Consider the following 27,615-nt stretch of genomic DNA (forward strand, 5'->3'; position numbering starts at 1 on the left):
CTGAAATGTCAACGTTTTCTCTGAAATAGAATTAAGTATATGATGGATTACTTCTTAGACCCCATGTAAGAGTGTTGTGTTAAAGTCACATAAGGTCCTTTCGATGGCTACGGAATAGATCCAAAAATAGCTTTCTGATGAAGAGAAATTTATATAAAGCAAGATATTTATTAACTGATATAAAAAGCATTTAATATTATGGAGACCACTGTAGACTAGAGTCACTGATGAAGGATAAGAAATTACTAGAAATTATCTCTCATAATAACAAAATTGTTATTCATTGCACTTATTCAGTACTCATGTGTAAGACGCTTTGATAGGAACATTGGAGGAAAAAGTTGAAACACTTGTGCCCTCCATCTCATAGGCACAAAGAAGTGTATATAAATAAGGCAGATGCAAGCAAAGCACTGTAGAGTGAGGAGAAAGATGGAAGAAGACGTTATAGAGAAAAAGTCCAGCTCAAAGGTCATTTTCGTTCTGAAGTATTTCCCAATTTCCCCAGAACCCATAAGTAAGAAATTTAATGGGTGTGAAACAAATGGCCAGCAATGCTATGACAACCATCTTTTAGATCTAAAATCATTTTGTATAAAATCATTGCCATAGGAAGATTATATGCTAGTTGTATTTGACTCAAATGCTTCTACTCTAGCATCCTTGTTATAGTCAGACCCTATCACATCTAAACTTTTTTCCCCCCGCTAAGGAACCAAAATATTTGGATTGAGAATAAGACATCTATTTGAATTGAATGATATCTCTAAATCACTGGAGTACCATTTAATAAACTGAAAAAGTATATTACCTATAGTCACATATGAACTCACGGAACTTTTCCCCCCAAAAATCCTTATCCATGAGGAATACTGCCTTAGGCTCTTGTCTATTCAAGACCGTTGAGCAGAGTAAACCTATAATGCAGCAAGCCACTGTGTGGATTTCAATACAGTCTGTGTAAATCATCAGGACAGTCTGACAATTCTTCAACATGAATCTCAAGGACAGCATCATCGTGAAGTTCTAATATAAATAAATGGATATAAATTGGGCCGGCAGACAAGAATTCTAATAATGGTTCACAAAATCACCCACAAATCCCTTTTTCACAGTACATGCAAAATAATTTCTGTGGTTCGTCAAAAGGATATTCCATTTCTGCTCGAATGTCATTGAGACGGTGTGATAATTCAGTTAGGTCGTCCTCTTTGTTCTCATCAAATACTTTCAACTGAATATCAAGCTCGTCGTTCTCTTTTTCTTTCAGATCCTAATATATAAACAGAAAACTTAACAGACGAATAACAATTTGACAACCCCGTACTTTGGCAATAAAGGCCTGACACTATTATTCATCTACGTACACAGAAGCAATTTCAAATATTGACCCAGGCACTTGGTTTCCTGAAAGAAAGTAAACGTACTCTGTTTTTCTATTTTAAAATGAAAGAACCTCATTGCATTCACCTCATTTCTTTTCATGCTCCAAATTTTGACGACTCACATTAAAAAATTAACGATCACTTTCGCAAGGGAAAAAAACTAATTGCTACAAACCCACATTAAATGCTGTCGTTTTGACTAAACACACTAATCAAAGATCGCAAAAGAACTCATGCAGTTAGAATATTCACATATGCCTCTGGCAAAAAATGCGAATATAGATCAATTGTATTAATGAAGAACAAATGCAAGGATATATTCAAGGACAACAGTCCCAAGTATGGCGTGGAAAGTTGTAAAAACAAATTTACTTTAAATGACATTTTGTGATTTTAAAGCAAAAAGGCGTCAGGACTTTTTAATCAAGATGCACAACTAGCCTCCTCCCCCACCTTTTATTTTTGCTTAGCCGAATCACAAAATACCAACTTGGGCATCAAAGAGACCTGTTTTTGTAATACATTATAAGCACATGCATTACAAACCTCTGATAATTTTCAAAATCATAGTATAAACAAAATCTTTGGAAGCATGCCACACTAGAGATTGTTGGGCTTAATATATATCACCTGGAATATCTTTTAATATGTGTCCATTAAGTTGCCGCTTTCAAAACCCAAATCGATAATCACAACTGTGGATGCTCAAGGGTGATACCGAAAGAGAGACTAGGATGTTCAGAGCTGAGCTTGAACTCTAAAAGGAAATGCAAGCACGGTGTACTTCAAATTAGGTCGATTAAACAAACTCGGATCCATTTTTTTGTTTCTATTTTTGTTCAATAGGACGATTTTAAATGGAGATGCAACCGCTATTACTGAAGCCAAACACAAATTTATGCAATTTCTAGGTGTTCTTTTTCTAACGTTCACATACATAATAATTTACCCTACAGAGCATATGAAAATATTAATATGTTTCTATATAATTGCATATAAAATACATAACAAATACATGTATTTAAACTTAGTTTCCTCTTGAGTAATAATCTGTTTTAGGTCTAACTTTCCACTTTGAAAGGGAATGAAGAAATTTATTGGAATTAAAGTTATCTAACATTGGTGAGTTATATTATCAGGTGATTTCTGAACTCAATTCAGAAAAGAGCAGGAGCCAGACACACCCAATATGCTGGTCATTGCAGAAAAAACCTTTAATATGTGGGATAGGAAGGGTGGGAGGGAGGGAGATGCAAGAGGGAAGAGATATGGGAACATATGTATATGTATAGCTGATTCACTTTGTTATAAAGCAGAAACTAACACACCATTGTAAAGCAATTATACTCCAATAAAGATGTTAAAAAAAAAAAAACTTCATGGGTAATGTAAGGAGCTGATAAGAATACACTTTCAATCTCTCAAAAAAAAAAAACCTTTAATACATTTTATAATATGGATTTTTTCCTTATTCTTATGTCATAAGATATTCTTTCTTAGATGTTCACTATCAGACTTTAACACATTCAAATATGTTTGAAAAATAGAAAAAACAAGTTAATTAAATACTGTCATTTAATCAGCATCAGAACTTTACAAAACATGGACTCAACCTTCATGATTAAAATATTTTCAGTGAAAATAACTGGTTAAATATTTATTTCAGTTTTTAATTAGGACAACACATTATTTATATAAGATATATAGTATGTGAACATGTACAGCACAATACAAAAATATAGATATGTATAAATGAAATATCTCATAGTGTTCATTAATAATGCTCCGTTAAAATATATATGATCTACATACACACACATATATAAAAAACTTCCTTTCATTCAAATGTCAAACCTTGAAAGGTATATTCAAAAATTTTGATAAAATAAACATTTAATGAATTAATAAAAGTTTCATATAGCACAAATGTGACAGATACTCCATTGAAAAAAGGGAAATGCATCACTGAAGTTTGTATTTTAAATGAAGAATGGCATAAAATTACTGAATTACACTACTAATAATTACGTGAAATACTGTAAATATGTTTCAGTTATTTTTTAAACAGATTTGCTGTACAGATACGGAATATTTTCAGCAGATTCTCTAAAACATATAATTAAGTCTCTATAATATGGTGTACTTCAAAGGAAATCAAAGTCCATTACCAGCACATGACTGATTACCAGTCAAGCAATCAAAATTGATTCTTCAAAAGAGTAAGAAAGGGTTTGTCGGTCTTTTAAAAGAAGTTTAGAATGCCTGCTGCCTACAGACACAATTTCTTACTATCTTGTTCCTTCACATATCTGACTTATCTAATATTTTCTTAATTTATTTAACTAACTAAAAGGCAGATGGAGAAAACTTCACAAGAAATCAATGTAAGTTAACTACAGAGAAAATACTATTTTAAAAATCACTATATAGTGTTTAATAACTCATTTGTCCCAAATTACTAAAGCAAATTTATAAAAAGTAAATTTTCCATGTAAGTGAAATATAAACTCTCTTTAAACATCATAATTTATCTATAGAGACAGGGCAAATTTTGAAAATAAATTTCTACAGAATGTAATTAAAATAACTGTCCTTGTCTTGAGGATTCTAATAATTATATGAAACAAAAGTTTCACTCTACTACAATGATGGTCTCATGGATTACTGAAATACTAAGAACTATTAAGAACTATTCTTCCCCAACACCTAATGATTCCAGATATTTATAATTTTTGATCCATGTACCAACAATTTATATTAGCCCTAGCCACGTCTAATTTGCTGCTTTGAATATGATATATTCCAGAAAATTAGGAAGCTCCTCCTGTTAGAACAATGTATAAAATAAGAGTAAATAGGATAAAAGCCAGGATATTAAAGACTCATCTATGAATATATTATTAGGCTCCCATGCATGTGTAAAAGATGTTTGATATTACTATAAATTCTAGTGGTTGAAATGTAAATATTTAGTAAATTAGATAGCTAGACAGCAGTTGACATGTTATGTACATCTAGTATACATTAAAGCATGACCATTCTGACTTTTGCTCCAAATTGTGATAATAAAACTACAAGGACAACAGCAACAGTAGTGAAATGTATGGTATTAAGGGAAGGACCTCTAATCTCAGGGTCTATCTGCCTAGATTCTGATTCTCATATTGTATATCAGAAATACCTGGGGAGGATTATTTTCTTTCAAACCAAACATCTCTGCCCTACCCCCAATAAGATAGACTCTCTTTAGGGGGACATGCCCAACTTCTTGAGAACCAGAGCCCTATTTAGCCATATTTCACTCCATTGTCACAGGAAGAAAAAGAAATTGAGAATCCTTGTAGGTTCTATTCCAAAACTTTAAGAGGCAGAAACATGACACTTCTCACTTTCCTCTTGCTGAAGGATCCCTGAGATCTAAGAATCAGGGCATACTGAAGAGATGTGATAGTTAAAGAAAAATCTAGCTGGAAGCATAAGTTAAGAGGTACAGGGTACTGCAAGGGGTTTTATATACAGCTATAGGGCCAATGCGAAAGTGTAGCTAAGAAACACTGATGCAAAATCTTAGCTGTCAATGTAACCAAAGGAAAAATACCATGAGACCACTGAACCCAGCAGAAATGAGCACACCCTGGCAAATGTGCAAAAGGTAAGGACAAGAGCTACTGTGCATACCCTTTCTGAAAAGATGAGGACTTAAATAAATTGAAAGTCACAGTTTTCTTGACCAGCCATTCAGTAGCATACGGTAGAAAACGAATGTTTAATTATAAATAGACATAGGGAAATGAAAGCTGGAATAGACAGCAATAACTAAGGCAGAAAAACATGGCATATTAGTAAATGAGTAGAGGATCTTCAGGAGCCCCTGAGGCCAACAAGTGTCCAAAGACATGATTACTCTCCCAGAAACAGAGGACCAGCTCCAAGAGGACAAGGATGGAAACACTGAGTAGGCAATTCAAAAGCACACTAGAATGAGGACTGTAATATTACCTCTAGCTACATAAGACCACAGACTTTTCATGAGGAGAGATTTGTGACAAAAAAAAGAATGTGTGTTACATACACTATAACTAGTGAATGTGCCTAAGTTAACTGCATATTGAACCTCTATTCGGGTCACTTACGATGATGCTTTGATTCACTGCAACCAATTCCTTGCTTTTTAAAGTCATGGATGAAAGAACCATTCAAAGTGGAATTGACATAGAAATTTCTAAAACCTCACAGACCCAATCATATATCTTATTAAAATGGGTTTCAATAGACCCAATTGTATATTTTATGATGATGAGTTTCAACCACTTTCAGTTAAGACTATCAGAAGACAAGTTACAGATGCATGCTACACACTAGTCCCTCACCAGGAAATACCCCTGATTTTGCTATTTCTAATACCCTAGGAATACCTTATATACACGCTCATTGACATTTGTTTTATTTTGTTTTTTCTTTCCTCAGTCCTTTTATTCCCCACCCCTACATTTACTTCTTGTTTATCAGGTATGGTCTAAGTAGTTTAAATAAAGAAACTAGTGAGATTTTACTTGTCTCCTTTAAAAATGCCATGGTCTTGAACAAAATCCTTCTTTAGTTAACATACTAAGTAAAGTATAAAGTCATGGTAGTTGTATTTCTATTTATAAAATAAGTGTGCTCATTTATCTTAGAACAAGTCTATAATGTTATTTCAAAAATGTTTTTAACAGTATCACAATTAGTGCAGATATCCACACTCAATTTAAGAAATAAAATTGTTCTTCTTTAGAAAAGATGCTACGGATTTATAACAAGAATACCATCCTTATGTTATGTGTCTAGAATATACTAATCAAAATTTTATGCATACTTATGCTGAATATAAAGGAAATCAATCTAAGTTATCAAAGAGGAAAGCAAAAAATTTTAATGAAAAATTGAAATGGCAAAAAAATAGGAGTCTTTTATGTTCTCAGTATTCAAAGTCAAAGAAAAGTTCCCTTTCGACTTCAAGAAGACCAAAAAAGCCATCACTTCTGGACATACCATTAGCTGAATTCCGAATCATCAGTTTTATGTAGAGACTAACACTACTGCAATATCAAAAAGCTTACAAAATGTCCAGTGCTTTACAAAAGGAAACGGCAAGGCACATTTATTTACTTTGCTGAAAGTACTTTTGTCTAAAGAGAGAAAAACATTAAAGTTCATAAGCATAATAAATGTGCACATTCCACTTACTGGTAACATTGTTTTTAGTCCTGAACGAAGGAATTCATTCCTTAAATGTATTCGAAAATCAAGCTCATAAGGAGATGTGACAAGAGCATTTATAAACTGCATGCAGGCCACCTGCAATTAGAAAGTAAACTTTGTTAAAAAAAAGTTTTTTTTAAATTAAAGAAATAATGCATTTAGAAATTTTTTTCCATTTACTAAAGGAATACATACATATATTATGAAATACATCAAGAAATGCAAATGTTTATATAAGTATAATGATTATGACTTTACAGTAGAAACAAAAAAAATAACAATAGAGTTTCTAATGTCCAGAGAAATTCTAACGAAGATATGATGGTTGGTCAAGTACTGCTATGCTTTGCTAAACAATATGAAGGAATATTAAACTTTCTCTGAGAAACTCCAAGTTCCAACAGTGTGGATACAGAGCCCTTTAAAAAGATCATGAAATGTATCTTTCATATCCAGCTGTCCTCAGAGGGCGCTTGGCCTCAATTCTATATGGTTATAAACACTTTTCTAAAATAACTCAAACAAAGCTATAAAAGTACCCTGATGTTAAACAGGGAACAGTTGTAACTTAGAGATATTATTACACTGAGTTACACTCTCTCCATTCTATTATTGGATAGATTTGCACAAAATAAAGAGTAGTAAACTATATGAATAAGATGAATTAATTTACTATATAAAAAAATAAATGCAAGTGAATTAAGATCAACTAGAAGGCACTATGACACAAATACTAATGTGCATTGCATGGTAAAGTAAATATAAGAGCTTGTTTTCAAGTAAAGGTGATTCATTACTTAGACTGATGCTGGAAAATGGGTTTTGGTTTTCTTCTGTTATTGAGGTTCCCTATTATAAAAGACGAGGGAGTTATTTTCCGGTAATTGCAAGCTAGGAGAGTGTCAACCAAATGCTAACTGCCAAGTGTTCCAAAGATTATTCCTCATTTTTGGAAAATGCTGCTCACGTCTAAGGCAATTGGCTAATAGTTTAAGAGCTGCACACTGAAATTTATTATTTTTAAAGTACGCAATGAGTCTAGTAGTGTTCAAAGAGCTGACTGCAAGGGGACCACTGTAAAATACCAGATTTAGTAAATATGTTAAGTATATATAGAAAGGGGCACAAATAAATCAATAGTTAGTATGGAAAAACACATCAGCAAAAGAAAAATATTTCAAATGTATTTTGACTTGACCACATCCAGACCTGTTATTATGATAGTGATTTTTTTCAAGTAGAGACAAATATTAAAAGCTATATTGCTTTTATTGTTATATCTTTATCTTATGCATTTAAGCTGTTTTGGGGGAGATTAGCCTATCTAGCTCACATCCAGGTTCAAAAATCAAAAGTTGCATGCATTAAAAGGGATTATTGAGGCTGTCTCTAACATTACTAGCTATCTAAATGATAATTGAACAATTCAGTCCAATTCTTATGAATGCTCAAATGTCAAGCTAAATCACTTAGACATCTGACTAAATATTTGCCATTGACTTGGCATTACCTCAAAAGTCATATCAGATAAGTTATTATGATGCTTATGCCTTAATGGGTTACTTAACCTTCCTGTTTACAGTAAGAAAATGTTTAAGTCTTCATATAGTTTCAGTAGGCTGGAATATAAATTTGCATACTGTATGAGTCCATAGGTATATTATGACTGTATTTGCATGAATGATTCTTGTTATGTTACAACTCTGACCTGACCGAACAAGCCAAAATACATGTCCAATCCAAAATTAATAGAGAGAAAAGTTGCCATCTGCTAGGATTGTTTTTGCCAGAAGAAATTCTAGCTTAATGGCTTGTATTAATACCCTACAAGCAAAGAGAACATTTCCATAAGAAACAAGTTAATGAGTCTTGGAATTGTACCTTTATATAATAAAAGTATTTGGATCAGGAAATTATAAAAATAGTCAAAGCCAAAAAAATTAATGAATGTAACATCAAAATAATTTTACATTTAATAATATAAATGTTGCAATGCTTTTAAATACTCACTTAACACACAATGTATGATATATAACTAAATGCTAAAAAAAGAAGTTACATCCATTGACTATAGTAAAAAATAGCACACACTTTGAAGTCAGTAGTTTAAACAGGTAACAGCACTGGTTTATCAATGTACTATTTACTGTTTATCAAATTCTTAAAGATATTTAATTATTTACAAATAGCATAAGATGAATATTCATACTATCATGTCATTTTCCAACATAATCTGCTAAAGCAATGCTCTTTAATAGGAATATTTACATTGTATGAATGTGGAGAACGAAAAAACTCATCTTAATTATCTCCATTCCTTTATACTACTACACAATTACTGCCCTTTTCAGAGGATAGGAACAAAATCAATCCAATTGTCACTATTTACAAAGTTAAAATTTTAAAATGTAATTAGTTTATAGGGCAGAGTATATTATTACTTAATTATAAATATGAAATACCCATTGTGTGGATTCTGAATTCATAGCTAAATACAAACCTCCAAACTATTATCATCATTAATATATTGTATTAGTTTTTGTTACCAACTTAGGAGCTTTACATAATTCACCATCTAATCTCACCCTCACAAAAACCATGAGATAAGTGTTACTATTATCCTTATTTCACAGATGATGAAGCTGAGGCTCAAAGCAGATAAATAACTTATACAAGGTGACACAGCAAGGAGGAAATTCATGATTCTAAACATATCACTTTACTCCAAATACAGTATAATTTCCAGCACATTCCAGATGCCTCATAGAATCCATTCCTAGATTAACACAACAAAATATTTTAAGGATGGGTAAGATAATAAAATTTAACTAGTGCATCATGTTTAAAATATTGGGAATACCTAACTTTGAAACTATAGGTTAATTAGAAAAACATATAATTATTTTAATATGCTGTCTAGTATATAAAATGGTTATCTTATGGTTATCAAGTATACCTCAATAAAAATAAAGTGGTTATCATAATACATAATGGAATGTGAAAGGAAGAAAGAAAGAAAGAAAGAAAGAAAGAAAGAAAGAAAGAAAGAAAGAAAGAAAGAAAGAAAGAAAGAAAGAAAGAAAAGAAAGAAAGAAAGAAAAGAAAGAAAGAAAGAAAAGGAAGAGAGAGGGAGAGAGGGAGGGGGGAAGGGAGGAAGGGAGATAGAAAATGGTTTCTGGAATGTGTTACATTCCACTTTATATATATCCTGAACAGTGACCTATGGACAGCATCCCATCATCCAAAACAATGGCCTCTCACTCTCCTTTACTTCCTGCCACCCTACTCCCTCAACTCCCTATTCAGCATAGATGTGCACACAAATACACACATCACATACACACACACACACACACATGAGCATGCTGTTCAATACAGAGCCACTGACTACAATTTAAATTTAGCTTAATTATAATTAAATAAAATTTTAAATGCTGTTGCTCAGTTTCATTAGTTACAGTTCAAGTGTTGAACAGCCACATGTGGCTAGTGGCTCCCATATTGGACAGCACGGATATAGGAGACTGCAGAAAGTTTGACTCAATAGCACTGCACTGGACACTTTAAAAAGGATTCTGGCCTAATATCTAAAACCTAAGCTCTAAAGCAGTATAAAACTCATTTCTGAATAGTGGAACTTTCAAAATTGGCATTGTTCGACTTCCAAGTATATAAATCTTTAAGAGCATGATTGAACGATATTGTCCTCTTACAATGAAAAATCAATCTACTTTCAAAAAACAAAACTCCAACTCCAGAGATAGAAAATAAAGGATTACGGGATTTGAAAGCTAGAAAGAACATAAAATACTCTGGTCTGATATCCTCATTTAAAGATAAGGAAACTGAAAACCTAGGAAGATTAGATGATTTGCCCAAGACTGTATAGCTAATAATAAAACACAAAGATTGGATTTGAACTCAGGCCTCATGACTTTTAGTCTTTTAGGTAGAATCTTTTAGGTAGAATCTTTTAGGTAGAGTCTTTCTACCACACTATAATGCACAAATCAGGCATTGCTGAATAGCATTTTTCCCTGTACTGGAAAGAAAACAAGTACCTTTAAATAGAAATCACAGAGTCCACTAGCCAGATTTCATCTGTTGCTTAGTTTCTTTATAATGTATCTAAGGTTCAAAATGATCTGCCATATTTATTTGATTTAAATTTAGCTTCCATGAGAACTAAAATTCAAAAATAATAGGAAGTCTGAATTTTCTCCATTATTGATAAACATACTAGGCTAGAACTATGATTATGATTTTTAACCAGTAAAAAAAGTTTCTGTATTTGCAATGTTATTAAATGATCTCCCTATATTATATGGAGATTTTTACATGATATCTATATAACCCATTTAACAAATGCATAAACATGCAGATAAAAACCACCAACTTTGCACATATAAGAAAGCATCCAATAATTTCTGCCATGCATAACTATACTAAACTGAATTACTATCAATTTTTCTATAACATTATAATCCTTCTTTTACCATAATAGGATACATTCTTTGTATAATAATCACCTACATTCTTTAGTCACAGGGTTCTATTGTCTTCATCCTGGGGTGTGGGGTGTGGTATAGAGAGTGAAATATCACAAAATAAATTTCAAGCTTCCTCAAGATATGGCTCTGTATTTGCTTAGGGTTTTCTTTGTAACCCCTAACTGTTGCCAATAAAATGTTTAAAATACAATGGGTGAATAGTCATTAAATGTTTCAAATTTTATTGACGAGATATACTACTACAAAAAGAAATTGCATTCAGTTTCTTAAGTGATAGAGGGGAAAATATTTAAACATAAAATATCTTCACAAAATTCCTGGGAAAATGCTAGAACCTTTTATTTACTGTAACTCATCAGCTTTGAAAACTATACAAACATCTATCTGTTTGATCACAATTCACAGAGCTATATAGTACAATAACTGCCAACTCTAGGACATTCTCAGACACATTATCCATATTGCCATTAGCTGTGACAAATTGTGCTTTTAAAATGTTATTGACACTGTCACACATTGACCTTATTAAGTACTTTCTTGACACTAACAAGGTCTTGCTTTATCCCAACCCAGCAGGAGTTAGGAAAAAAGATGGTTTGAGTCAAAATACGTACCAACGAAGAAAGATACAAACATACAGAAAAAGTTAATAAGTCATAAAATGGAGGATTCCAGGCATGGCATTGCCAAGTACAAAGGTATGGAGGCAGAGAGATGAAATAGCATAAAATGTTCAGGGAACTGGGTACAGTATGACTGGATCAAAAACTATATGTAGAGAGTGACGGAATATGAGGTTAGAGACAAAGTCACAGTTAGATGATGAAGTATTGATATTTTGTGTGGACTAGCATTAGACTTTACTCCTAGTGGCTATGGGAAGATGTAACAGGATTTTAAGCAGCGATATAACAAGAATGACATTTCAGAAGTATAACTTTGTAGAAAATGATTTAAAAGGGGCTGGAATGAAGGGCAGAAGATATTTAAGAGTCCAGGGAAATTACAAAACATTGAGATGTGACAACGCCCTGAAACAAAGAAGTAGCAGGGGCGGGAGGTAGATACTATTATACTAAGGAAGGAAAGTACAGCACTAAGGCAGTATAATTGGTAGGATTTGGTGACTGAGGGAATGGTGGATGGAGAAAGAGTATATTCGAAAATGACTTATGTTTCTCGTTTATGCTACTTGGTGGACAATGCTAAGGTTAACCAGGAATGGGCAAACAAGAAAGGCAGGCCTGGAAGACCACCAAGATGGTGGAGGAGTAAGACGTGGAGATCACCTTCCTCCCCACAAATACATCAGAAATACATCTACATGTGGAACATCTCCTACAGAACACCTACTGAATGCTGGCAGAAGACCTCAGACCTACTAAAAGGCAAGAAACTCCCCACATACCTGGGTAGGGCAAAAGAAAAAAGAAAAAACAGAGACAAAAGAATAGGGATGGGCCCTGCACCACTGGGAGGGAGCTGTGAAGGAGGAAAAGTTTCCATACACTAGGAAGCCCCTTCGTGGGGGGAGACTGTGGGTGGCGGAGGGGGAAGCTTCGGAGCCGCGGAGGAGAGCACAGCAACAGGGGTGTGGAGGGCAAAGTGGAGAGATTCCTGCACAGAGGATCAGTGCCGACCAGCACTCACCAGCCCGAGGCTTGTCTGCTCACCCCACGGGGCGGGCGGGGGCTGGGAGCTAAGGCTCGGGCTTCGGAGCTTAGATTTCAGAGAGAGGACTGGGGTTGGCTGCGTGAACACAGCCTGAAGGGGGCTAGTGCGCCACAGCTAGCTGGGAGGGAGTCCGGGAAAAAGTCTGGACCTGCTGAAGAGGCAAGAGACCATTGTTTCGGGGTGAACAAGGAGAGGTGATTCAGAGCAGCGCCTAAACGACCTCCAGAGATGGGTGTGAGCCGCAGCTATCGGCACAGACCCCACAGACGGACATGAAGTGCTAAGGCTGCTGCTGTAGCCACCAAGAAACCTGTGTGCAAGCACAGGTCACTATCTACACCTCCCCTCCTGGGAGCCTGTTGCAGCCCGCCACTGCCAGGGTCCCGTGATCCAGGAACAACTTCCCCGGGAGAACACATGGCACGCCTCACGCTGGTGCAATGTCACGGAGGCCTCTGCCGCCACAGGCTTGCCCCGCATTCTGTACCCCTCCCTCCCACCGGCCTGAGTGAGCCAGAGCCCCCTAATCGGCTGCTACTTTAACCCCGTCCTGTCTGGGTGGGGAACAGATGGCCTCAGGCGACCTACACACAGAGGCGGGGCCAAATCCAAAGCTGAACCCCAGGAGCTGTGCGAACAAAGAAGAGAAAGGGAAATCTCTCCATGCAGGTTCAGGAGCAGCGAGTTAAATCCCCACAATCAACTTCATATACCCATCATCTCTGGAATACATGAATAGACGATGAATCATCCCAAAATTGAGGCAGTGGACTTTGGGAGCAACTATAGACTTGGGGCTTGCTTCCTGCATCTAATTTATTCCTGGCTTTATGTTTATCTTAGTTTAGTATATACAGTTAATTATTATTGGTAGATTTGTTTATTGATTTTGCTACTCTCTTCCTATTTCTTTTTTTTATATATAGATTTTTTTTCCTTTTTCTCTTTTTGTGACTGTGTATGTGTATACTTCTTTCTGTAATTTTGTCTGTAAAGCTCTGCTTTTACCATTTGTGCTAGGGTTCTGTCTGTTGGGTTTTTTTTTTTTTGTGTATAATTTTTGGTGCTTAATATCATTGGTGGATTTGTTTGTTAGTTTGCTTGCTCTCTTCTTTCCTTCTTTTTTTCCTTTTTAATTTTTTTATTTTTAATAATGCTTTTTTATTTTTAAGTTTATTTTATTTATTTCATGCTTCTTTTGTCCCTTTTCTTCTGAGCCGTGTGGCTGACAGGGTCTTCGTGCCCTGGCCAGGTATCAGGCCTGTGCCTCTGAGGTGGGAGAGCCAAGTACAGACACTGGTCCACCAGAGACCTCCTGGCTCCACCTAATATCAAATGGTGAAAGCCCTCCCAGAGATCTCCGTCTCAAAACTAAGGCCCAGCTCCACTTGATGACCAGCAAGCTACATTTCTGGACATCCTATGCCAAACAACTAGCAAGACAGGAACACAACCGCATCCATTAGCAGAGTGGCTGCCTAAAATCATTATAAGGTCACAGACACCCCAAAACACACCACTGGACACAGTCCTACCCAGCAGAAAGACAAGATCCAGCCTCATCCACCAGAACACAGGCATCAGTCCCCTCCACGAGGAAGCCTACACAATGCACTGAACCAACATTACCCACTGGGGGCAAATACCAAAAACAATGGGAAATATGAACCTGCAGCCTGTGAAAAGGAGACACCAAACACAGTAAGTTAAGCAAAATGAGAAGACATAGAAACACACAGCAGATGAAGGAGCAAGGTAAAAACCCACCAGACCAAACAAATGAAGAGGACATAGGCAATCCACCTGAAAAGGAATTCAGAGTAATGATAGTAAAGATGATCCAAAATCATGGAAATAGAAATGAGAAAATACAAGAAACATTTAAAAAGGACCTAGAAGAACTGAAGAGCAAACAAACAATGATGAACAACAAAATAAATAAAATTAAAAATTATCTAGAAGGAATCAATAGCAGAATAACTGAGGTAGAAGAACGGATAAGTGACCTGGAAGATAAAATAGTGGAAATAACTACTGCAGAGCAGAATAAAGAAAAAAGAATGAAAAGAATTGAGGACAGTCTCAGAGACCTCTGGGACAACACTAAACACACCAACATTCAAATTATAGGGGTCCCAGGAGAAGAAAAGAAAAAGAAAGGGACTGAGAAAATATTTGAACAGATTATAGTAGAAAACTTCCCTAATATGGGAAAGGAAATAATCAAGTCCAGTAAGCACAGAGAGTCCCATACAGGATAAATACAAGGAGAAACATGCCAACACGTATTAATCAAACTAACAAAAATTAAATACCAAGAAAAAATATTAAAAGCAGCAAGGGAAAATCAACAAATAACATACAAGGGAATCCCCATAAGGTTAAGAGCTGAACTTTCAGCAGAAACTCTGCAAGCCAGAAGGGAGTGGCAGGACATATGTAAAGTGATGAAAAGGAAAAACCTACAACCAAGATTACTCTACACAGCAAGGATATCATTCACATTCAATGGAGAAAGTAAAACCTTGACAGACAAGCAAAAGCTAAGAGAATTCAGCACCACCAAACAAGCTTTACAACAAATCCAACTTCTCTAGGCATGAAACACAAATGAAGGAAAAGACCTACAATAACAAACCCAAAACAGTTAAGAAAATGGTAATACGCACATACATATTGATAATTACCTTAAATGTAAATGGATTAAATGCTCCAACCAAAAGACACAGACTGGCTGAATGGATACAAAAATAAGACCCATATATATGCTGCCTACAGGAGACCCACTTCAGACCTAGGGACACATACAGACTGAAAGTGAGGGGATGGAAAAAGATATTCCATGCAAATGGAAATCAAAAGAAAACTGGAGTAGCAATTCTCATATCAGACAAAAGAGACTTTAAAGACTATTACAAGAGACAAAGAAGAACACTACATAATGATCTAGGGATCAATCCAAGAAGAAGATATAACAATTGTAAATATTCATACACCCAACATAGGAGCACCTCAATACATAAGGCAAATGCTAACAGTCATAAAAGGGGAAATTGACAGTAATACAATCATAGTAGGGGACTTTAACACCCCACTTTCACTGATGGACAGATCATCCAAAATGAAAATAAATAAGGAAACAAAAGCTTTAAATGACACATTAAACAAGATGGACTTAATTGATATTTATAGGACATTCCAACCAAAAACAGAATACACTTTCTTCTCAAGTGCTCATGGAACATTCTCCAGGATAGATCATATCTTGGGTCACAAATGAAGCCTTGGTAAATTTAAGAAAATTGAAATCGTATCAAGTATCATTTCTGACCACAAGGCTATGAGACTAGATATCAATTACAAGAAAAAAACTGTAAAAAATACAAACACTTGGAGGCTAAACAATATGTTACTAAATAACCAAGAGGTCACTGAAGAAATCTAAGAGGAAATCGAAAAATACCTAGAAACAAATGACAATGAAAACACAAAGACCCAAAACCTATGGGATGCAGCAAAAGAAGTTCTAAGAGGGAAATTTATAGCAATACAGTCCTACCTCAAGTAAAAAGAAACATCTCAAGTAAACAACCTAACTTTACACAAAAAGAAATTAGAGAAAGAAGAACAAAAAAAAACCCCAAAGTTAGCAGACGGAAAGAAATCATAAAAATCAGATCAGAAATAAATGAAAAAGAAATGAAGGAAACAATAGCAAAGATGAATATAACTAAAAGCTGGTTCTTTGAGAAGATAAACAAAATTGATAAAACATTAGCCAGACTCATCAAGAAAAAAAGGGAGAAGACTCAAATCAACAGAACTAGAAATGAAAAAGGAGAAGTAACAACTGACATTGCAGAAATACAAAGAATCATGAGAGATTACTACAAACAACTCTATGCCAATAAAATGGACAACCTGGAAGAAATGGACAAATTCTTAGAAAAGCACAACCTTCTGAGACTGAACCAGGAAGAAATAGATATTATAAAGAGGCCAATCACAAGCACTGAAATTGAAACTCTGATTAAAAATCTTCCCACAAACAGAAGCCCAGGACCAGATGGCTTCACAGGTGAATTCTATCAAACATTTACAGAAGAGCTAACACCTATCCTTCTCAAACTCTTCCAAAATATATAGCAGAGGGAGGGACACTCCCTAACTCATTCTACGAGGCCACCATCACCCTGATACCAAAACCAGACAACGATGTCACAAAGAAAGAGAACTATAGGCCAATATCAGTGATGAACATAGATGCAAAAATCCTCAACAAAATACTAGCAAACAGAATCCAACAGCACATTAAAAGGATCACACACCATGATCAAGTGGGGTTTATCCCAGGAATGTGAGGATTCTTCAATATATGCAAGTAAATCAATATGATACATAATATTAACAAATTAAAGGAGAAAACCTGTATGATCATCTCAATAGATGCAGAAAAAGCTTTCAACAAAATTCAACACCCATTTATGATAAAAACCCTCCAGAAAGTAGGCATAGAGGGAACTTACCTCAACATAATAAAGGCCATATATGACAAACCCACAGCCAACATCATTCTCAATGGTGAAAAACTGAAACCATTTCCACTAAGATCAGGAACAAGACAGGGTTATCTACTCTCACCACTATTATTGAACATAGTTTTGGAAGTTTTAGCCACAGCAATCAAGGAAGAAAAAGAAATAAAAGGAATATAAATTGGAAAAGAAGAAGTAAAACTTTCACTGTTTGCATATGATACTATACATAGAGAATCCTAAAGATGTCACCAGAAAACTACTAGAGCTAATTAATGAATTTGGTAAAGTAGCAGGATACAAAATTAATGCACAGAAACCTGTTGGATTACTATACACTAACAACGAAAGAATATCTCTTTGAAAAAAATGGTTCTGAAGAACCTAGGGGCGGGACAGGAATAAAGACACAGCTGTAGAGAATGGACTTGAGGACACAGGGAGGGGGAAGTGTAAGCTGGGAGGAAGTGATAGAGTTGGCATGGACATATATACACTACCAAATATAAAATAGCTAGCTAGTGGGAAGCAGCCACATAGCACAGGGAGGTCAGCTGGGTGCTTTGTGACCACCTAGAGCAGTGGGATAGGGAGGGTGGGAGGGAGACACAAGAGGAAGGAGATATGGGTATATATGTATATGTATAGCTGATTCACTTTGTTATAAAGCAGAAAGTAACACACCATTGTAAAGCAATTATACTCTAATAAAGATGTTAAAAAAAGAGAGAAAGGCAGGTTAAGGTTGGAGAGTGGATTGGAGTCGGAAGGAGAGGATGAAGATAAGGAAGAAAAGTACAGTTAAGGACAATACTGAATTTGAAATCCAGTCAGAAGGCAGCTGAATATATGGAATCTGTGAGTCAGGATGTATTTGGAATAGAAGAGTTCAGAGAGATTCATCACATAGAAGTGCTGGTGGAAGTCATAAGGATGGATAATGCTGCCAAGGACAATGTACAGAATGAGCAAAGGACCAGAGCAAAGGATCAAAGGACTATGGATCAACCTCTAGGAATAAGTATATTTTAAGGCCAAGCATAGAGACAGGAGATTTTAAGTGTAACAAAGAGGTAAAATAAAAATGAGGAGAGCTTAGTATCATAGAAGTTGAGGGAAGAGAGAGCTTTGTTCAAGAGTGACCAATAGCATTGAATGGTGCTGTGGAAACCAATATGATGACTTCCAAAGTGTCTGTTGCTTTTTATATTACAAAGGTCACTAGTGATTCCCCGTTACCAAAAATGATCGATTTGGCAATTATTCAACTTTGAAACAGGTTTAAAATAAAAGACATCCTTCTTTAACTCCGAAGTTATTTTTGTACTTGAAACATGACTACATATTGTAAATATTTCTATACAACCCCCCCATTGTACTAATTCTAGTTTTTAAATGGTAGTAGTATAAAATTGTCAATAAATAGTTATTTAGCTTCCTAAGTAGTATCAGACATTCCTTCAACACAATATTTAACACACTCATTTACTTTTCCACAAATTTCCTCCTTATCCATAGCTGCAGTGCCTTGTTTTATTATAAATGTACCTCTACTGACAAATAATAAATGATTTATCCAAAGCTACTTTCTCATATGTGATGGTACGAGTGCACTAATAGCTAATTTATAAGTATGCTTAGAGTAAAATCTCAACACTTGAGAACCACTGTGGAAAGAATTGCGCTACAGAGAATCAGTCCATATGCCTGAGGGTTTGTCTATTTAAGCAAGAACATCTGTTTTTGCATGGAACTCTTTCTGAAGAGAATTCCTGAATTCCCACATTCTTAAAATATCCTAGGTATAATTTGTTATTTTATTTTTTTGCTGACTCAGGGGCATGATTAAATATGTGAGTTAGTGAGAGATGATGGAACACATACACGCCCTCAGGAGCTATTGAGAGATACAGGGCTATTTGCTCTGACGCCAAATGAAACCAAATGTTATAATTTTTGAATTCCAGTTCCACTCTTTTATTATGTTTCTATCTCCTTCTCCCTTGCTTTCATTGTGTCAGTTGTTGCTTCTTCATCATCTCAGTGCACAAGTCTGGAAAAAATTGTCTTCCAACCTCCCAACTCGTGCTTCTAGTCTGCTATGGATGGAAAACAGAAAATCGGGCCATTAAGATAACATAGGAAGAAAGAGTTAATAGGCTCTGATTAAAGGCCAAAAGGTCTTTGTCATCATGAGGCTTACTTGATGGATTTGGTGACATTTTGTAGGCTACTCAGATTATTTTCTTTTTTTCTTTTTTTTTGGTTCTGAGTTATATTCCAAAATGATAAATCTCTCAAATAGGTGAGGTCTGGATAAGTGAACCAACTGTATATTTACTTCTATGTTTTTGTGTACCATATCTAATTATAACATGCACAATTTTTTAAATTATTTTCAGCATGTTAGACAACATTTTTTAGATGTATTAAATCATGCTAAAATAAAAACACTTCTGCACACAGCTCCTGAAATACTTTAAGACATTGCAACTTTCAGACTAATAGCAGCCTGTGAAGACTGGGGCTGGTTTTTATAATACATCATTGGAGGTTAACTCTATGACCTTCTCCTTCCATAAACAACTATTATTGGGAGGGACAAATTAGGAGTTTGGGATTAACATATACATACTACTATATATAAAATAGATCACCAACAAAGACCTACTGTTATAGCACAGGGAACTATATTCAATATCTTGTAATAACCTATAATGGAAGAGAATGTAAAATATATATATACACACATTCATAGGTATACAGTCATACATATATATGTATATGTATAGCTGAATCACTTTGCTGTACACCTGAAACTAACACAACACTGTAAATCAACCATACTTCAATTAAAAATTTTTTTTTTAAATAATAAAAGTTAAAGGGGAAAAAAAACAACTATTACTAATGCTCAGTGTACCCTAGCTTTTCCTGATGGGCTACGTAGAAATCAGTTTCAACTACATGTTGGTATTACCTCACTCTGTCTTTTGTGAAGGGGCTGGCAGACTACTCTGGTCTCTATTTTTTGTGTGTGCGTGTGGTACGTGGGCCTCTCACTGTTGTGGCCTCTCCCGTTGCGGAGCACAGGCTCCGGACGCGCAGGCCCAGCGGCCATGGCTCACGGGCCCAGCCGCTCCGCGGCATGTGGGATCCTCCCAAACCGGGGCACGACCCCTGTCCCCTGCATCGGCAGGTGGACTCTCAACCACTGTGCCACCAGGGAAGCCCTCTGGCCTCTATTTTTACCTACTGGAAGCCGTTCTCTTGCCTTCCACCCTACCAGAGTACTGGTTTTCTATCAGTAAAGATAATTTTCTGGAAAATTTCTATTGACCCTTCAAGACCCAGTTAAAGCATCACCTCATCACTGAAGCCTTCCTTGACTTATGCAGGACATACCTAAATTTGCCTTCCTTTGTGTCCTCATTAAACCTTACCAAGAGGAAAGGGACGTAGCTGGGGAAGCATTGCTATTCCAAGCAAAGTGTTCTGCATGATAAAATGTTTGAGGGCATTTAAAAGGCTACAGCATATTTGGGAAACACCAGGTTTAATATGGCTAAAACATATGGTACATTTGGGAGTGTGACAGGCTGTAAGGCCAGAATGTTAGATTGGGACCACATTGAGAAAGGTCATTCATCATGCTTAGGCTTTTCACTTTTATCAAGCAATGGGTCATGAGCATAGATAGGTTTCTAGGAATGCTACTATGTTAGAATCAGATTTATTTTTAAAGGATAACCAACAGTATTACAAAACATTTGTCTGTTTTGGGGAAGAATGTATCAGTTTGGGGTACTAATTAGGAAATTGTTGGAATTATATTGCTGGGAGAAGATAAAGACAGTGGAGACAGACAGACTGGGATAGATTCATAGTCTTTTGTAAGACTTGATGATTAATTGGATGCAGGGAACAAAGAAGAATGAAGTCTTGAGGAAAATCAAAGATCAGGAAGAAAATGATACCTCTCTATTATCTAAAATGAGAAAGGCAGGAAGAAGAGTAGACTTCTTTTAGGGGGGTAATCATGCTAAGGGAAAGAGAAAATGAGCTCATTTTACTAAGAGGAGGTACCATATAGTGGTTAAGAGCAAGTACTCTGAAGACATACTCTAGGGTCTAAAGTGAGCTTTACTTCCTATTTACTATGTGACCCTAGAAAAGTTATCTAACCTCTATGAGCCTCAGCTTACTCATCTATAAAATGGGGATACTACTACTATCTCTCTCAGAGAATTGCTGTGAGGTTTAAAATGAGGTAACATATTAAAGTATTTAGAACATTGGCACATGGCTTATAAATGCTATTTTTAATTTTGAATTTTTATGACGCTTCTAAAACATCCAGTTAGCTATTTGGACAGGTAGGATTGAATACCGATATAAGCCAGACTTAAAAGCTGGGGAATCACTAGAACATAGTTGGACGTTAAAGCTAGAGAAGCAATTGAGAGCATTCACATATGTGTGTATCAATACATATAGATGTATATGTATATGAGCCTATATACGTGTGTATATGTGTGTCCATATGTATGTATAAACAAAAATGATGACAGAATGGGACCAAGAAAAGAACATAAAGAATAAAATAGCCAAGAAGTAAGAAGAAACGCACGAAGAAGATAGAGAAAGAACAGTTAGAGGTATTCAGTAAGCAAGGAGAGGATGGTGCCTAGAAAGCCAAAGGCAGGAAAATTTTCAAGGAGGGAGTGACCAATAGAGCCAAGCAATCAGGATTGGAAAGAAGCCACTGGACTTTGAAATTCAAAGATCATTGTCAACCTTTTGAAGAACTGTGAAAAAGTTGAGTTGTGAAAGGTAATTTAGGAAACAGAGAAAACAAGTATGGATGATTCTTTTAGAGACTTAGACTATAAAATGAAAAAGAAAGATGAGAAGCTACTTTGAAGGATAACTAGGATCAAAAGAAGGCACTGTAGTATGGGGGAGACTTGAGAAGGCTACTCAGCTGAAGGAAAGTCAATGAACAGAGAACATATGAAGATATATGATTTATTGTCTATTTCTTGAACTACTGAAGATAATAAAACTCCTATCACAGGTACAAAATATATGAGCTAGAAAACTTCTGTGAGAACTTAATAACCTCTTTTGGAATCCAAAAAGCAGGGGGGTGGGGGGGTATGTAGTTATTATTTAAAAATATAATTAGTCCTGTATTTTAACAGAATTACTTCCTGAGACTGTAATAACATTTTGAGAAGTCTCAGGATACTACAGAAATAGAAAAGTAATTCTGTTAAAATACGGCACTCATTTCATTCTTTAAACAACAGATTTTAAACTTTTGTTTTTCATTCTGTATTCTGAATATAGTTTTGAACTTTTAGATATTTTTTTCATCCACGTGAAATAATCCAAATAAACAAACCCACTTCACAATTCTTCTGAGAGTACCAGGCTCTGTATATAACAAATCACTAACTTTCGTACCTCATTAAAATAGGAAATTTCAAATTGTGATTTGCATATGTTTGCATCTATAATCAGTATTCAACAATTTCTTGAATACCTAGCAAGACGTCTATGATCCTTCCATGTTACTTGTTAAAAACTTGCCACTTTTATCATTCCATTCAGTCCAGCTTCGTGAAGGCTAGCAAATGTCATTCCCACCTCATTGTGTGGGCTGAACTATTCTATGGCAGGGGTGTCATTTAAAGGTCAGACAATACAGTATACACATGTTGGCATCACATAGACCTGGCTTCAAATCATAGCTCTACCTCTCAACAGCTGTGTGATTTTGAGTGAGTGAGTGATCTGAGTGAGGAATGAAAACTTTGAATATAGATAAAACACTTAATTCCTCCTAAGCAAACTTTGCAAGACAAGTACAAACTCCTACATACAACTGAAAGTCAATGAGATTTAGTTAGGTAAGCCCAAGCACAGGAACAAGAACAAAGAGTTCAAGAAGTCATCTTAAAAAAGACAGTTTCCAAACCTTTCAGTAGAGATGTTAAATTTTATTGAAATAAATTGTATAATAAGAAGTATATTTAAAAAAGGAAACACTGAAAGGAAATCCCCCAAGCATTAAAAAATGTAATACACTGGCCATAAAAGGCACACCATAAAACTCTATCTGAAATGTTCATCATAGCTGGAGTAGAAGTAACAATTAACAAATTTCTTCAAGTATTTGGAAAGGGATTATAGTTTTGTAACACTACAGTATTTTCTTTGGACAAGCCAAATTATCTATCTGCTGTAGTTTGAATCTCTGGTGAAAACAGGTAACTACACTTAACAATAAAATTAAAAAGGGGAAAAGAAACTGTTTTTATATCAGATAAGAAATTTTAATATTTAAACACTCACTACTAAATAATTTCATAAAATAAACGTGGACCCATGTTCTCTTTGTTGAATGACACTACAAGGGTTTAAAAAATATTTCAGAAAGTGTTTCCCATGGTACATTAAATGCTAAACACTGTCTAAAAGAAAGAGATGGGCACCACAGACTAACAAACCTGGCATCGAATTTGACTGTCCCACTTACAAGCTGTGGCACCTTAGACAAGTTATTTAATCTCAGCCTATTTGTCTCATAAGCAAAATGGAGATAATAATAGTACCTACATAGCCGAATTGTGAGAATTAAACTAGATAGTATATGTAAATTCAAATGTTTAGTCCAGAATCTCACACGATAAGTACAGTCAATAAATAAGAGTTCTCATCACTAAAGAACAATGTTATCTTTCATAAAATGGCTCATTTCCTGAAACCACCTAAGAAAAGATAGGAAATTTTGTCATTTTCTAAAGAAGACATATAGGCTGGGTCTACACAGGACTATGAGACAGACCATGACCTAAGAGTTGCAATTCAATCCTCCCTATTCTGGGCAGTGAAACTTCTGAATGCTGTGTGAATGGCACAAAAAAAGAGATGTGTTTAGTTTTCTTAAATTTCTACAACGAGCCCACACAGACTTCATTAACCCTCAGGATAACGGCAGTGGCTGAACTGTTTGCCCTCTTGCCCTGATTAATGCTAAGGCTTTAATTTCCATGGCTTATTACAATAATTACTAAATTTCTATCCAAATATTTATGATCATCATATTTATAATAATTCAAAGTACTTTTCCTAATTTTAAACAAATTGTCATTTTCACAGACAAAACCATAGCTTCTATGAATGACCAAGCAACAGGAAGAATTTCATTTTTATGTTCCCTTCTATTTAAATGCTAGCTAAAATGGAGTTGGTGTCATACAAAACCAGTACTCTAAATATAACCCCGGAAACTAACTCACCTGTAATTGCAAAGCTTCATGGTTTTCTAATCCTTCCACAATTGGTGAAAATCGTTCTCTGTTATTTCGTTCTGCTGCTGTAGTTATAGCTCCTAAAAGTTTATCTAGACTATAGAAAAAAAAATAGAAATGAGAAATACATCTTACACATACTATATGAATATGGGTTATCCCTTATACAGTCTTCCCTGTTTTCTTTCTGGTGCTTGATGTTTTCACATAGACCACTACAATTTAAGAATTGTGTTCTTGTCCACATATTTCTGCAAGTCAAATGTTGATAGAGTTAAATAACTTTAGGGCACCAAAATGAAAATTCAATTTGAAAGTCTTGAGGAAAATAATTTTTCTGGGTGACATTTAAAAAAAAATACTTAATTGATAAACATTAAAATTTTAAGTTTCAGGTTTTGATATTTCATGTGTTAACATAGATATTAATGTCACTTAAATATGATATGGCATTTACAATTATTCAAAGTTTATTCAAGTGTAAACGGACTGTAATTTTATAATAAAGTGCTGAAAAGCATAAATATTTTTTAAAGAACTTAAAAAAAAAACCCAGGATTCTTTGAAAATGGAACAAGGAAAAAAACCTAAAAGAGAAAGCCCAGTAAATTAGAGAAGCATCTATAATTACCAAGCACAAGAAACTTATTCACCTGAACAAAAATACTGGAAACTATCTCTGTACAGTGTCTGAATCAAATTAACCTCTATGTAGTATACTACTATTATCAAACTATATCTGAAATTATAATTAACTCATAAAATATACCAGGGTAGGGTACATTATATGAATTAAGTACTGAAAACCTAACAGACTAGAAAAATATTTCTTAGTTGTGTATAAACTGATTTTTCTATAAAACCTAAGGAAGGAAGCCTACCTGCATAAGTTATTTCATGCTCAGTTTGTTCTCACTGAGATAAGACTTAATGTTGTGTGATAATATTTTTGTTCAGTGTTTGTCTTTTGGTTTCAAAGGATGAACCAGCACTAAGCAACATCTCATTTTATTCCAAGAGGTATGAGAAAGTCAACATATTAGAAGAATCCTAAATCTTTGCCTGCCCCATTATAATTCAAACTGAGATGATTACTGCCACATAGAGTGTTCAGAAGAAATATTTTAGTTCATGTCCGTAGCAGGTATTACATTCTTTATCTCAATGGTTTCTTACCAACTGGATATCAAATCTTTAATTTTGCTTCTAACTTAATATTATTTCCATAAGAAGAAATGATCTATGCATAGTCAGCAACAACTTGCTGAAATTGGCACTTATGTGCACTCTGAGTAGTTACCAACAGCCTTTTGTTCTTTCCAACCAGTTAATTTAATTCCATTAATATTGCTTCATCTTTTCACTTACCATAGGCAGAAAGGATGCTCAACATCACTAATCATTAGAGAAATGCAAATCAAAACTACAATGAGGTATCACCTCACACCAGTCAGAATGGCCATCATCAAGAAATCTACAAACAATAAACGCTGGAGCTGGTGTGGAGAAGAGGGAACCCTCGTGCACTGTTGGTGGGAATGTCAATTGATACAGCCACTATGGAGAAGAGTATGGGGATTCCTTAAAAAACTAAAAATAGAACTACCATATAAACCAGCAATCCCACTACTGGGCATATACCCTGAGAAAACCATAATTCAAAAAGAGTCATGTACCACAATGATCATTGCAGCTCTATTTACAACTGCCAGGACATGGAAGCAACCTAAGTGTCCATCGACAGATGAATGGATAAAGAAGATGTGGCACATATATACAATGGGATATTACTCAGCCATAAAAAGAAACAAAAATGAGTTATTTGTACTGAGGTGGATGGACCTAGAGTCTGTCATACAGAGTGAAGTAAGTCAGAAAGAGAAAAACAAATACTGTATGCTAACACATACATATGGAATCTAAAAAAAAAAAAAACTGGTTCTGAAGAACCTAGGGGCAGGACAGGAATAATGATGCAGACATAGAGAATGGACTTGAGGACACAGGGAGGGGAAGGGTAAGCTGGGACAAAGTAAGAGAGTGTCATGACTAATATATACTACCAAATGTAAAATAGATAGCTAGTGGGAAGCAGCCACATAGCACAGGGAGATCAGCTGGGTGCTTTGTGACCACCTAGAGGGGTGGGATAAGGAGGGTGGGAGGGAGACACAAGAGGGAGGAGATATGGGGATATATGTATATGTATGGCTGATTCACTTTGTTATACAGCAGAAACTAACAGAACATTGTAAAGCAATTATATTCCAATAAAGATGTTAAAAAAATAAAATAAAATTATAGTACAAAATAAAGCATCTAGTTAATTCAGTTAAGGAAGTCAAATTTTGTGATGAGCATGTGTGAGGGTGTATGTTGTGTAGGGTATGTATATGTGTGTGCCTGTGTGTGTGTTTAGCCAAAATTACTCCCTAACTGACCTTTTCCCATTTTTCTAATAATTGCTTTACCTTCAACTAGACAAAATTCTATTCATTAACTTTGAATATCCAACTTTGAAGAACTCTCCATTAGGATTCTATCTTTTTAAACCTATTTTTCAAAGAATCAAAAAAAGGCTAATATCCAAATAGATAAGGTAAAAATATCAATATTTTTTTCTAAAATTTAATAGTATTTTCATGCAAGTTATCAAAAGAAACAGCACAAAAGTAGGACTTGTTAATTTCTCAAGTGTCATTTTCTATACAGTTAATATAATAATAGAGCAATACGTACATGTTCTCTTCTCCAACAATACAAATAGCAGAAAGTATTTTTACTATTTCAGTCATCATGTTGGGTTGTTTGGGGTCAACTGCTCTTGCCAACAGTAAAAGGCTTCTTTCATCCCCTAGAATCCTTTTCAATCCAAACTGAAAAAAAATTTTTTAAAATGAACTTTCATTCAAAATGTTCTTGGAACACATTTTTAATTTTAAAAAGCAAC

General features: G+C 35.0%; 1 protein-coding gene across 1 annotated transcript in view; it reads right to left on the reverse strand.

The window, feature by feature from the left end:
- DIAPH2 (diaphanous related formin 2) overlaps nt 1–27,615 on the reverse strand; it is an 887,427-nt gene that overhangs the window by 626,754 nt on the left and 233,058 nt on the right. The window contains exons 9-12 of the mRNA XM_060292429.1: nt 27,405–27,541; nt 24,654–24,762; nt 6,612–6,722; nt 1,155–1,273 (exon numbers count right to left, since the gene is read on the reverse strand). Of these exons, the coding sequence (XP_060148412.1) occupies nt 1,155–1,273; nt 6,612–6,722; nt 24,654–24,762; nt 27,405–27,541 (476 nt within the window). The remainder of the gene's footprint in view (nt 1–1,154; nt 1,274–6,611; nt 6,723–24,653; nt 24,763–27,404; nt 27,542–27,615) is intronic.

The sequence above is a fragment of the Globicephala melas genome, chromosome X, assembly GCF_963455315.2.
Source record: "Globicephala melas chromosome X, mGloMel1.2, whole genome shotgun sequence".
Classification (NCBI taxonomy): domain Eukaryota; kingdom Metazoa; phylum Chordata; class Mammalia; order Artiodactyla; family Delphinidae; genus Globicephala; species Globicephala melas.